This window comes from Erpetoichthys calabaricus, chromosome 4 (assembly GCF_900747795.2).
Source record: "Erpetoichthys calabaricus chromosome 4, fErpCal1.3, whole genome shotgun sequence".
Classification (NCBI taxonomy): Eukaryota; Metazoa; Chordata; class Cladistia; order Polypteriformes; family Polypteridae; genus Erpetoichthys; species Erpetoichthys calabaricus.
This window is the reverse complement of record NC_041397.2, coordinates 325,730,854-325,745,545: the sequence shown is the minus strand read 5'-3', so window position 1 is coordinate 325,745,545 and position 14,692 is coordinate 325,730,854. Positions and strand designations below refer to the sequence as shown.

The following is a 14,692-nucleotide window of genomic DNA, read 5'->3' as shown; positions in this document are numbered from 1 at the left end:
GTCTGCTACCAACAGTCTTCTCTCCTCTCTCCACAACTCTTTTAATCAACTCCGCCCTTTGTCTTCCAGGCCAAAACGTACTTCTCCTCCGACCCCATGGCTGTCGGAGACACTACGAAACAACCGCAGACAACTAAGAGCAGCAGAAAGAAGATGGAGGAAAACGCATCATAACAGTGACCTCCTTTCTTTTCAATCTCTTATCAAAGTTTGCTACTGACCTAACTTCTGCCAAATCTTCCTTCTACAGAACCAAGTTTGATGAATCCATATCCAACCCTCGCAAACTTTTTGCCACTTTTTCTTCACTGCTTAAATCACCATCTCCTTCTGTCTCCCCAGCTCTCTCGCCAGAGGACTTTGCTACATTCTTTGAGGATAAGGTTGCTACTATCCGTAGTTCCTTCCCTCAGACTGACATGTTGCCCACCCACTCTCAACCGACCTGTGCTACCCAGCTTCATCACTTCACTCCACTTTCTCACGAGGAAGTGTCTCAGATCCTGATGGCCAGCAACCCCACAACATGTTCACTCGACCCGATCCCCTCAGGTACGTTTCAGCTCATCTCTCAGGATCTTCTCCCACACTTCACACACATAGTTAATGGCTCCCTAATGACTGGCCATGTTCCCACTGCCTTTAAGTCTGCTGTTGTCACACCAATTCTTAAGAAACCTACTCTGGACTGCTCAGATGTTAACCACTACAGACCAGTATCCCTGCTCTCTTTTCTTTCTAAAGTACTGGAACGAGCAGTTTATAACCAACTTAATGTGTTTTTGTCTAATAACGCCCTTCTTGACCTTCACCAGTCTGGATTCAAAGCAGCTCATTCTACCGAGACTGCACTTCTTGCTGTCTCTGAAACACTTCACACAGCCAGATCTACCAACCTGTCCTCAGTTCTCATACTTTTGGACCTATCTGCAGCCTTTGACACGGTCAACCATCAGATACTTCTGGAAACTCTCTCTAGTCTTGGGATCTCAGGCACTGTCTGGCAATGGTTTGCTTCTTACCTTGCTGACTGGACATTCCAGGTTGCCTGGCAAGGCTCCCAGTCAGCTCCACGAAGACTGACCACTAAATACCTGGGAGTGCAGCTGGACGATAAATTAGACTGGACTGCCAATACTGATTCTCTGTGCAAGAAAGGACAGAGCCGCCTGTACTTCCTTAGAAGACTGGCATCCTTCAACATCTGCAGTAAGATGCTGCAGATGTTCTATCAGATGGTTGTGGCGAGTGCCCTCTTCTACGCAGTGGTGTGCTGGGGAGGCAGCATTAAGAAGAAGGATGCCTCACGCCTGGACAAACTGGTGAGGAAGGCAGGCTCTATTGTTGGCATAGAGCTGGACGGTTTGACATCCGTAGCAGAGCAACGGACACTCAGCAGGCTCCTATCAATTATGGAGAATCCACTACATCCACTAAACAGTGTCATCTCCAGACAGAGGAGCAGTTTCAGTGACAGACTGCTGTCACTGTCCTGCTCCACTGACAGACTGAGAAGATCATTCCTCCCCCAAAATATGCGACTCTTTAATTCCACTAGAGGGGGTAAACGTTGAACATTATTCAAGTTATTGTCTGTTTTTTACCTGCATTTTTTATTACTCTTTAATTTAATATTTTTTGCTGCTGGAGTATGTGAATTTCCCCCTGGGATTAATAAAGTATCTATCTATCTATCTATCTATCTATCTATCTATCTATCTATCTATCTATCTATCTATCTATCTATCTATCTATCTATCTATCTATCTATCTATCTATCTATCTATCTATCTATCTATCTATCTATCTATCTATCTATCACTGGTGTTCCTCAGGGCTCTGTCCTAGGACCCCTTCTCTTCTCCTTATACACAGGTTCTCTTGGGAAGGTAATAGCTGGACATGGATTCTCTTACCACTGCTATGCAGATGACACTCAACTCATTCTCTCCTTTCCACCAGATGACCAGCAGGTCTCAACCCGCATCTCAAACTGCCTTGCTGATATCTCCTCTTGGATGACATCCCACCCCCTCAAGTTGAATCCCAGCAAGACTGAACTCTTGTACATCAAAGGCAACTCATCTCCGAATCTTGACCTTGCAATCTCTTTTGACAACTCTGTTATCGTCCCCTCAAAAACAGCAAGAAGTCTTGGTGTCACTCTAGATGAAGAATTGTCTTTTTCTCCACACATCAGCATCCTCTCCAGGTCCTGCAGATATCTTCTTTACAACATCAGGAGAATCCGCCCCTTTCTCACTACAGACGCTACTCAGCTTCTCGTCCAGACCTTGGTCATCTCTAAGCTGGACTACTGCAACTCTCTGATGTCTGGACTTTCACTAAAGGCAACACGACCACTTCAATTGATCCAGAATGCAGCTGCAAGACTTATTTTTAATGTTCCCAAATTCTCACACACTACACCTCTGCTGCGGAACCTGCACTGGCTCCCTGTGGCTGCCCGCATCAGGTTCAAAACCCTAACCCTTGCCTTTAAGGCCAAAACTGGAACTGCACCACCTTACATATCAGCACTGGTTAAGCAGCGTGTCACTTCTCGCTCTCTCAGAACATCAAGCACTGCTCGTCTCGAACCACCCTTACTTAAAAGAAGAGGACGACATGCATCAAGACTCTTTGCAGTGTTGGCTCCTCAGTGGTGGAACGAACTTCCTCTTGCTGTACGAACAGCGGAGACCCCTCACTGTCTTCAAACGTCGTCTGAAGGACACACTTCTTTAAACAGCACTTGGGGGACTAAAGTCCCCATACCTTTTTTCTACCCTTTTCTCAAAAAAAAAAAAAAATTGTATTAACTCCTAGTACTAACAACTTACTATTTTCTTCTAGCATGGTTTTGTGTACAACTTGGTCAGCGGTAACTTGTTTAATGACAGTAGATTTAATCCTAGCCTTAAAGACTGAAGAACAGCCGTAGACCACTAAGCACTGTTGTAAGTCGCTCTGGATAAGAGCGTCTGCTAAATGATGTAAATGTAAATGTAAATGTAAATATGGAGACCACAACTGCACATAGCACTCCAGATGAGGCCTCACTAGTGTGTTATATGACATAATCAAAAGCCCCAAGATTTGTACTCCACACATCAGGGCGCTAGATAACCTCAAACACTATTAGCCTTTTATCTCGCTTCTGTCCATGTCTGGATGTAGTTAGTGATGACGCCACTGAGACTCCTAAATCCTTCTCATAAGGTGTACTTTTCAGGCTTCAAATTTTGTATTCAAACTTCCCATTTTTACTACCGATGTGTAATGCATTACATTTACTGACATTAAATTTCATCTGCCACATACTGTATCTTCTCAAGCCTGTATGCTGTCCAAGTCTCTCTGTGATAATTCAAAGGATTCATGATTATTTCCCGATATGAAGTCGGCTGATTACTTATCTTCTGTCCTACTGCTGAGCTGCGTGACACCCACTGCTGAGACACACACCCCATGACTATCACTCACAAGGTGCCCTTTGTATAAATGAAAAAAAAAATGTGAAAAATTTTGAAAAATACTACCCAGCCCTTACTGGCAACTAAAAATGAAGTTTCACAAACAGACAACATGTAGCCCCCAAAATCTCTGTACAATCCATAGGACTGTACAGGACGGGTTTAACTGAAAACACAATGTCAGACTGTAGTGACATAAATCAGCGTTAAAATGACCTGTGACTGAGAAGATGAGGCTGCACCTGTTTTAATAATCACCTTTACAGTCACATTCATGTAGGCAGACGAAAAGGAGCACAGCTGGGCTTAGGAATAGAAAAAGAAAATCAGCGGGTTTGGCCGTGAAGACATTTGACAAGAACTCAGATGGTGCACTGTATACGAGAACTTTATCATGAACTTCAGTGGATAAGTGTCTGTGTTACCAAAAACAGAAACATGAAATGGCCTCCGCACACAAGGGCCACATCACTGGGACACATTACAGTCATTAGAGGGATGGGGGATGCAGCAAAGAGATAAAGGGAACTTTAGAAATACCTTCAACATTCAGAGTGAGGTGAGCATCCTCATTCCATTGTCCAGAGGCCACTAAACATCTGTAGAGACCACCATCAGAGATATGGACATCCTGGAGTCTTAGAGACACATTTCCACTCACGAGTTCTTCCGGGAAAAGTGAAGTCCTCCCCTTAAAGGCCTGAATCTGATATTCATTTCTAATTCGGAAGTCCTGGTATAAAAGTACCACAGACTGCAAGTCTTTTTGAACCCACATCACCTCAAACCCCTGAGCATTGAGAGGTGGTGAGAGTGAGGCAGGTAGGGTGACATCTTCACCAAGAAGAGCAAAAATGTCAGTAGAAGGTCCAATGACATCAAACTTCTCTGAAAAGGAACCACAAACATTCATAGTGAGTGTCAGGATGGAGTCAGTTAATGACAACAAGTCCATTTAAATCAATAAACAAGGCTGTTTAGGGTTTACATGAAGACTAAATTCTCTTCTGTCCTATTCCAAGTTTCCCAAATTTTAAACAGTTTATATTTTTATTTGTCTGCCCTACTGACAGTTCTGAACTTCAGCCTTAATATTAAATTGCCTGACACTCAAATTCTCTGTTCAGTAGATGAAGATCAGGATAGGGAAAGAGTTGAAGTGGAGCCACCAAAAGAAGAACAACCTTGTGAGGTACAAGAAAAGTCTGCTGAGATACAAACGGAAGTTAATTCTATTTAAAGGCAACAAACTTCTGAGCCAAAGCAGAATCACAAATCATACAAACACATACGTGTCCAGGCGAAGTGTGTCATGTAGAACAGAAAGAACACAGAGCAGCTCCATCCCTTCTGGACCTTCATGGCTGAAAAACAATAAAATCTTGGTAAGAAAACATCATCACAGATAAGGCAGGCACTCTTATAAAGCAGACAGGATGGAGCCATGGAGCTGCTCTTCATGTCCATTTATTTTTGTGAGTCCACAAGTGGAATGTTGGGATTTCACAGCATATTAGATCTGACTTTCTTACAAAGTGCACATCATCTCTGACACCTGAGACTGAACATCATGATGTGGTCTCATTGTTATAAACACCGCACTCTGTTGTCAGGCAGGTTCTCGTCTGGTGTTTGCTCACAGGCTTAAAAGAAAGACCAGCAGGCCATTTGTGTTCTGTTTTGGCCAGGGTTCCCTCTTTGGCTTATGTTTATGTTCCTTTTCCTTGTCCTTAATGTTCAATTTTTGTTTTTAATCATTTAGTGTGTTCATTTCTGGTATTGTTCTGTTCATTTACCACTGAGATGATATGTTTAATGTATTATTTTTTGTTATTTTTAACAATATTGATGTACTGTTTTTGAGGGTCTTTTTGAAGGCCTCACCCATTTTTGTTCTTTTGTGGTGATGGAATCACAACAGGATTAGCCGCTACTATAAAACAAAAAAGTCCTCTTAGCTAAAGCTCTGCACAGTCAGAACTACGTTTTATGAAGAAGTCCTTGGATGACATGGAAGGAGTGTGGCTCTGAAAGATATGGAACTGTCTACAACTCGTATCCATGATTATCGCCCTTTACAAAAAATTGGACAGAAAATGCTGAAGGCTTCATTCTTTTTGGCCAGGATTCTACATTTGGAGGAGGTGATGATTATTTTTATGATCTAACTGATTTGTACTAAATATGTCAAACTAATATCCAGTACCTGGTGGACAGATTCTCGCCCAGGGCTGAATCGAGTCAATCTGCTGCTGCTGTTTCTAAATTTAAATGTCTAGTCATCTGACCCAAAGAGCTCCTCTGTTATCACTCCAAGTCCTGTGTTTTAAGCTGAATTTTGTACAGTAGCTACACCTGGGCTTGCTGTTTCTGCCATAGAACCACCAGATATTTTCTGGGTCACCACTTCAGTTAAACCACCCACTCCTGTTTTCTTCTGAGCCTGCTCTTTCACTAACGTCTATGCTGTTGAATTATTTGATCCTCCATCTCCAGTCTGTTCTTCTGTCTCATTTGAACCCATTTTTCTTTGCCTGCATTGTGTTGCCCATTCCCACACAAACTGCTGTCACCAAGAAGCTTTTGCCTTTGGTTTCATCAAGTGCTTTATTGATTGCTGACCTTGTAGCCTGCACCCCAAGTTTTGATTGCCTAAGTCTCTTTCACTCCGTGAATGCAGTGCTTGTGAGTTGTTCTCTACAGTCCCAGGATGGTACACTAGGTTGTCTTTTCCCACGTTCTCAGGAGGGAGCGCTGTGCTACCTGTGTGTTCTTAGGTGGTACCTGCTCTGCTGCTTGAATCTGAGGCTTCTTCTAAGAGCTTCCAGGTGGGCACCACTTCATCAAAGAGGTCTGGAATCCAAGAGGACCAAACCTGACCTCTTACCTTGTTTTGTATTCCACTTTTTGTCACCATGTGGTGGTCTACCTGCTATCAAGTCATCCTCATTGGGGTCAAGTCTTCTCACTTCATCTGCCCTGCCAAGCCAAAGTTTTCCAATCTGGTGGACCCGAAGAAAATATAAACTTTTTTGGATGTAATTTAGGGTGTCTGGAAGCCACCCCTTGAGAAGGGGCTATGTCCTGTTTTGGCCAGGTTCCTTTTGTGGCTTAAGTTTATGTTCTTTTTCTTTGCCTTTTTTGTTCATTTTCAGCATGAATTATTAAATATGATTATTTCATACCGCTGTTCATGGAATGTGCTTTAGTGGAGTGTTGGGGTGAGTGCTGCTTTTGCTATTGCTATCATTTTCCTTCTGTCTTAGGATTTAAATTTTTGTTTAGCGTTTTGTATTTGTATTTGTTTGTTTTTGGATTGCTTTGTTGGCATCTCCTTTTGCGTCTGTTTTGCTCATTTGACCATTTTGCCATGCCTTCTGATTTTTGTGAATGAATCTTTCATTTTATAAAGATTCTTATGGACATCCCTCTGCCAGTTCTTCCTCTGGAGGGACATACTTTGAGATTTTTGAGATTCTTTGCCATTTTGTTTTAATTCTGAAAGCCTGTTTAGGGCCTAGGACTGGGATATCCTGCAGGGATCACATAGTGAGAACATTGAGGAGGTTGTTGACTGCACTACTGACTGCATCAACTTCTGTATGGACATTGCAGTTCCAGTAAGAACAGTACGCTGGAGAGACATCCCCACCCACAATTACAGCAGCCCAGGTAAGCAGAGAGCTGAGGAGACTTCGTGCCAGCAAAGCAGTAGGTCCAGATGGAGTATCGCCATGACTGCTGAAGGCCTGTGCGTTTCAGCTGGGGAGTCCTCTACAGCACATCTTCAACCTGAGCCTGGAACAGGGGTCTTGAGTCCCGAGGCTTTGGAAAACATCTTGCATCACCCCAGTCCCAAAGGTATCACATTCTAGTGAGCTGAATGACTTCCGGCCTGTCACTCTGACGTTACATGTGATGAAGACAATGGAGCGGCTGCTGCTTCACCACCTAAGGCTACAGATCCACTACGCCCTCGACCCTCTGCAGTTCACATACCAGGAGAAGGTGGGAGCGGAGGATGCCATCATCTACATGCTACACTGATCCCTCTCTCACTTGGACAGAGGCAAGAATTATGTTTCTATACTTCTCTAGCGCCTTCAACACAATCCAACCTCTGCTCCTCAGGGACAAGCTGACAGAGATGGGAGTTGATTCATACCTGGTGGCATGGATTGTGGACTATCTTACAGACAGACCTCAGTATGTGCGTCTTGGGAACTGCAGGTCTGACATTGTGGTCAGCAACACAGGAGTGCTGCAGGGGACTGTACTTTCTCCGGTCCTGTTCAGCCTATATACATCGGACTTCCAATACAACTCAGAGTCCTGCCATGTGCAAAAGTTCGCTGACAACATTTACATTTTTTACATTTACATCATTTTAGCAGATGCTCTTATCCAGAGCGACTTACAACAGTGCTTAGTAGTCTACGACTGTTCTTCAGTCTTTAAGGCTAGGATTAAATCTACTGTCATTAAACAAGTTACCGCTGACCAAGTTGTACACAAAACCATGCTAGAAGAAAATAGTAAGTTTAGTACAAAATTTTTTTTTTTTTTAAGAGAAAAAGGGTAGAAAAAAGTATGGGGACTTTAGTCCCCCAAGTGCTGTTTAAAGAAGTGTGTCTTCAGACGACGTTTGAAGACAGTGAGGGTCTCCGCTGTTCGTACAGCAAGAGGAAGTTCGTTCCACCACTGAGGAGCCAACACTGCAAAGAGTCTTGATGCATGTCGTCCTCTTCTTTTAAGTAAGGGTGGTTCGAGACGAGCAGTGCTTGATGTTCTGAGAGAGCGAGAAGTGACACGCTACTTAACCAGTGCTGATATGTAAGGTGGTGCAGTTCCAGTTTTGGCCTTAAAGGCAAGTGTTAGGGTTTTGAACCTGATGCGGGCAGCCACAGGGAGCCAGTGCAGGTTCCGCAGCAGAGGTGTAGTGTGTGAGAATTTGGGAACATTAAAAATAAGTCTTGCAGCTGCATTCTGGATCAATTGAAGTGGTCGTGTTGCCTTTAGTGAAAGTCCAGACATCAGAGAGTTGCAGTAGTCCAGCTTAGAGATGACCAAGGTCTGGACGAGAAGCTGAGTAGCGTCTGTAGTGAGAAAGGGGCGGATTCTCCTGATGTTGTAAAGAAGATATCTGCAGGACCTGGAGAGGTTGCTGATGTGTGACGACACTGCTATCATGGGCTGCATCAGGAGTGGGCAGGAGGAGGAGTATAGGAACCTCATCAAGGACTTTGTTAAATGGTGCGACTCAAACCACCTACAACTGAACACCAGCAAAACCAAGGAGCTGGTGGTGGATTTTAGGAGGCCCCGGCCCCTCATGGACCCCGTGATCATCAGAGGTGACTGTGTGCAGAGGGTGCAGACCTATAAATATCTGGGAGTGCAGCTGGATGATAAATTAGACTGGACTGCCAATACTGATGCTCTGTGTAAGAAAGGACAGAGCCAACTATACTTCCTTAGAAGGCTGGCGTCCTTCAACATCTGCAATAAGATGCAGCAGATGTTCTATCAGACGGTTGTGGTGAGCGCCCTCTTCTATGCGGTGGTGTGCTGGGGAGGCAGCATAAAGAAGAGGGATGCCTCACGCCTGGACAAACTGGTGAGGAAGGCAGGCTCTATTGTAGGCACGGAGCTGGACAGCTTGACATCTGTGGCAGAGTGACGGGCGCTGAGCAGACTCCTGTCAATCATGGAGAATCCACTGCATCCACTAAACAGGAACATCTCCAAACAGAGGAGCAGCTTCAGCGACAGACTGCTGTCACCGTCCTGCTCCACTGACAGACTGAGGAGACCCCACACTATGCGACTCTTCAATACCACCAAGGGGGGGTGGGGGGGTGGGGATATCTATCTATCTATCTATCTATCTATCTATCTATCTATCTATCTATCTATCTATCTATCTATCTATCTATCTATCTATCTATCTATCTATCTATCTATCTATCTATCTATCTATCTAAGTTCATGTCAAGAAGAGGCAAAGTGAGGACAAGTGAACACTGAGCTGAACTTAAGAGTCAGTGAAAGAAGGCCTGGCAGGTTAAACAAAAGACTTGTGTGCCAAACCAAACAATATCAGTCTGTCCTACAGCTGGATGTCTGTCTTTAATGCACCTACAAAATTGATTTATATCAAAGAATCCAAATCAAATGAAAGCCAAACAATAGACAACATAAATAGACTAAGAATTAGAATCTGATCTTCCCTTGCTGAACCAGTATTAGTTACTATACCTGATCCATATAAAATTGAAAAAGATAAGACCAGTCAATATATTTCATTGCTGTTTAAGGTGTTGTTTGATAAACGTTTGCTCATCTTTAAGTAAAGCTGGTTTAATTACCGACATTCTAACGAGGACACAGCCAACTTCATATCTATTTACAGAGACCTGGCTTAGCCAATATGACACTATTCCTTTATTTAAAGCAGCACCAGAAAGTTTTTCTTTTCTTCATAAATCAGAAAATGTCAGTTAAGAAAGTGGAGTTGAACAGTTTTTTGTGATGAACTGAATATAGCTTCTCAAAATGGAGGTGAATTCACATCATTTGAGGTGCTCATATTAGATATGAAACAGAATCAGTAACATTGGTTGCAGTAATTTACAGGCCCCTTGAGACAAAGTCATTACGCATGATTGTATTTTCCTCCTTTTCATCTGACCACAATAAATGTTATGATGGACTGGTAGTGGTGAGTGGTTTTAAAGTTGGCATAGATCACGGGTGTCCAACTCTGATCCTGGAGAGCTGTAAAAGTGCCACTGTCTTACTTAGTGACCAATTTCTGCTCTTCGTTGACTTCTTTTCACTTTATTTTACTTTCTATTTTATTTAAGCCTCAACCTTCTGAATCGTTTAATTGTTGCTTAAATGGCACACAAAAAATGAGATGTGAAGTGAACCAATGGCTACCTCAAGGCCTCAGACTCCAGTTTCTTAATTAGAAGTCAATTCATGTTGTTAATTAAACCCGTTATTTAATTCCATGGCTTGCTGCTGCTCTCATTCTGCCACCGCAGACGTTTCTAAAATTGTTGATTTTCCTTTTTCCTACAAGCCCAAATGTTGTGTGGACCTGAGCAGATCAACATTACTGAGACCTCCACCTTTCTTTATTTTCAGATATTATATAATGGACACAGGTTGCTGGCCATGTGTTGAATCATTTAGGATCACTTTATTGTTTGGCTGCTAATTAAGGAAAAATGAAACAATTAAGGAGTCTGAGTCTTAAATAACAAGTCATTTAAAATGAAGGCAACAAAAGTTATTTAGCAGCAAAAACTGGTAACTAATTAAGAAAAGAGTGAGAATAAAAATCTGCAGCCAAATTAGCCCTCTAAGACTGGAGCTGGACACCCAGGTCTATATTGAGGTTTGGCCAGTCAGATTATTGGACTGATTTTTGCAGGTCTTTTTGAGGGCCTTGCTGTTTTTGTTACTTTGCTGCTCAAGACCAGACTTCATTTTCTTGTCTGTGGTTCTCAGAGATGTACTTCAACACTCAAGACTGGACTCGTTCTCCTTCGACTGGCATTCTCCTTTCACATACTTGACTGTCACAGACAGTCACTCACAAGAAGAATCTGTCTTCATGTAACACGTTAGAACACCAGCACAGCCCTGCACTCCAGAGTTGGTCTCAGACTTTTCTTATTAAAATTCTCATTAGAATTTGCCCTTGTTGTTTTGGTGTGATATTTACAGGTAAGGACCACAGTAATGTCATCAGAGTCATTAGAGTAATGGTATTAGAACTGGAGACCATAATCACTCTGAGCAGGACAGCATTCATTCTTAATAAACTGATGGATACTTGTAATGTTTCTGGATATACTCGCGTATAAGTCGGGTCTTGAAACCCGAAAAATCGAGGCCAATCCTCCTAGGTTCATATGATCGTAAGGGGGTCTGATCGAAAGGGAGACCAGGAGACAAGGGTCAGTTCACTTCAGACAGACCGCCAAGATGGAGCTCCACCCTGTGAGGACAGCACATCCTGCATTAAAAGAACTTTAAGGTAACAGCATAGAGAAGTCACGCATTCTAGGAAGAGCCATGCATCTGGGCTTAGCTTTCAAAGCACTGGGATAAAGAATCATGAAAAGACTCTGTGGAAGTAAATGGTTTCCGTTTTGTACCAATGAACTGTAAGGTGTCGATCATCAGTCTACTGGGTCCCAGGGACTCTCCTAATCACCATTTGCAATAAAACAATAGAAAACCAAGAGGCTTCTGTACTGATAGTAGAAGGATGAAGCAGAGCTTGACCAGCTCTCTGTGACTTGTCTCCCCCAGTACACACAGTATTGTTCAGATTTCTCTTATTTTTAGAATTTGTCTTTATCAGTTTCTGTCTACACCTGATTTAAAAGCAGTGCTGTTCAAAAAACCAAACCTGAGCTGTTTCACACAGGACCGGTTTAGAATCAGCGATGGACGTTAATTGGCCCAGCTTGGTGTGTTCTGCTTTTCTCTACTTCTTCTGTGGTGGCGTTTTGCACCATCATCACCACCAGATCAAGTCACTGTGCAGAACCCCTTGTGATACAGGAATGAAGGCAGGTGCCCCATCTGTTCATGAGACTCACTTCATCGAATCTTCTTGTCAATTCCAGAAGGTTCATTGGAACTGTGCATGACCTTACTATCTGTGCCGTCAACTACCCAGAGTCAGTGGCACCGACTCCAACAGGAGTCGCAGAGCATGGAGAAGATCAAAGCAAACAATGGGGAATAACTTAAAAACATTTATGATAGGCACAGTAGAATGCCAAGTAGGGGCTGACTGGTCTTTTTGCCCCCCCCATTGAGCCCCTGCAGATTGTGTTTTTTTCTTCAGCTTAACTGGAGTTTTTTTTTTTTTTTTTTGTCCTCCTGGCCATCTGACCGTATCACTGGACTCATTTATACAGACGTAAAGTATGATATTTAATATAAGAACAGTACCCTTCTACTAATTATATATTTATATTTTATCAGATTGTGCGGATTTATTTATTTTTATTTTGTTACTTATACATCAATATTCATGCGTAATCTTATTTGTTTTTGTTTGTTTTGTAACTTTCCCTTGTAAAGCACTTTGAACTCTATTCTTTGTATGAGGGTGAACTATAGAGATAAATGTTGTTGTTGCTGTATTTAAGAATCTCTATATAAGAGTCTCCACTGCTCTCTTGTGCTTTTGTCATTTACATTTACATTTATTTGCTTGGCAGAAACTTTAATCCAAAGCAACTTTCAAAAGAGGTAAACAGGGCCTGCTTGTTCATCAAGTCTAGTAGGACAGGAAACAGAAGATGACTGCCACAAGTGAAAAGATGTAATAATTTATAATTAACAATCAGAGATTAACAATTGATAAAGCAACTAAACTTAATCTAACAACAACTTAACCTACAACGTATCACAGAACATTTTTTTTCCCAATCAATTTGACTGATATTCTCAGAACAGATGGGTCTTCAATTGCTTCTTGAAAACATTGAGTGAGACAGCAGTTTGGATCGAGTTGGGCAGCTTGTTCCACCAACTAGGGACTACACAGGAGAAGAGTCTGGATTGAGACTTGATACCACACAGAGGTGACATCAGCAGCCACAATTCACTGGCAGATCTGAGTGGGCAAGAAGGAGTATAGCCTCTCACCAGTGTCTCCATATACACAGGCACTGACCCAATAAGGTAAAGTCTTGCTGGTCTGAACAGTTCTTTCAGTTAGACCATTTGACTGGGGGTCTCCAGGAGTCTGAACTAACAGGTGGCTGTGAACTGTCACATTTCTACACTCACCAGCTGTCCTTCATGATCTGAGATCATTACATCTGACTCTACATGTCTTGTAAAGATTCATTTAAGTGAAATAATCACATAGCATTTGCTTGTTGTAGCACTAAGCTTGGAGATCTCTGGGTATTCGGAGTAAAAGTTCACACACAGTAAATATTCTGTATTGTTGTAATGAAACACATCTATTCCTACTTTTACCAAAGCTTATTTCTAACTTTTACCACCATATAATATTTATAAATCTCACTCACTAGAACAGCATGGTCAGATTAATGTAATGTGTAATGTCAGATGAAATATCTGATTCTGAAGGGTGATATGTCATGGTGATGGACAATTTGTCTAATATTAAAGAGCTTTCATCTAAAATGTATTTGCATCTGTCCCTAATGTGAACACTCACTAAATTATAATGGCCGGAGACTTTAATTGTGTTTTAAATCCAGACCTGGATAGATAACATCTAATATTACAAAGATAATTACACGGTTTGTCCATCCATCCATCCATTATCCAACCCGCTATATCCTAACTACAGGGTCACAGGGGGTCGGCTGGAGTCAATCCCAGGGCACAAGACAGGAAACAAACCCCGGGCTGTGCGCCAGCCCACCGCAGGGTGCGCACACACACGGGACAATTTAGAATCACCAATGCACCTAACCTGTATGTCTTTGGACTGTGGGAGGAAACCCACGCAGACACGGGGAGAACATGTAAACTCCATGCAGGGAGGACCTGGGAAGAGAACCCAAGTCTCCTAACTGCGCGGCAGCAGCGCTACCACCGTTCCACTCTACACAGCTTGTAATGGATGATAACTTACTGTATCAGACCCATAGAGGTTTTTAAATCCTAACCTAAAAGCACACTCCTTCTTCTCACCTGTACATCATTGTTACTCAAGAACTGATTATTTCCTCATAGACAATCATTTTTTGCCCACTATCAAATCTTGTAAATATGACACAATAGTTATCTCTGGCCATGACCCTCTGATCATGGAGCTTAAATTACTGCGTCCTACACACTCATCTCATAGCTGGCGTCTGTCATTAGCTGATGAGAACTGAACAGAATTCATATCCAAGAAAATTGATTATTTTCTTGAGACAAATACATCCTTAAATGTCTCAGCAGGTATACTCTGGGAAACTCTGAAGGCATTTTTAAGAGGACAGATTATTTCATATCTTTCCCACGAAAATAAACTGGAAACTAAGAAGGCGTCTGAGTTCACACTAGAATTACCAGAGACTACGAAAAAACTCATAGATCCGGCCCACCTTAAATCCGTTTGCACCTCTCCGTCAGTGTCTTTAGTCCTCTAAATGTGCAGATAAAGACAAGCAGCAAGCAGCCGGCTATTCCATCCCCACACCGACTTACAACGT

At 42.5% G+C, this 14,692-nt stretch overlaps 1 protein-coding gene across 1 annotated transcript in view; it reads right to left on the bottom strand.

Moving 5' to 3' along the window:
• Window positions 1-14,692, bottom strand: part of LOC114643553 (protein NLRC5-like) — a 5,922,889-nt gene that overhangs the window by 4,632,778 nt on the left and 1,275,419 nt on the right. Inside the window, exon 7 of the mRNA XM_051925772.1 lies at window positions 4,017-4,364. Within this exon, the coding sequence (XP_051781732.1) occupies window positions 4,017-4,364 (348 nt within the window). The remainder of the gene's footprint in view (window positions 1-4,016; window positions 4,365-14,692) is intronic.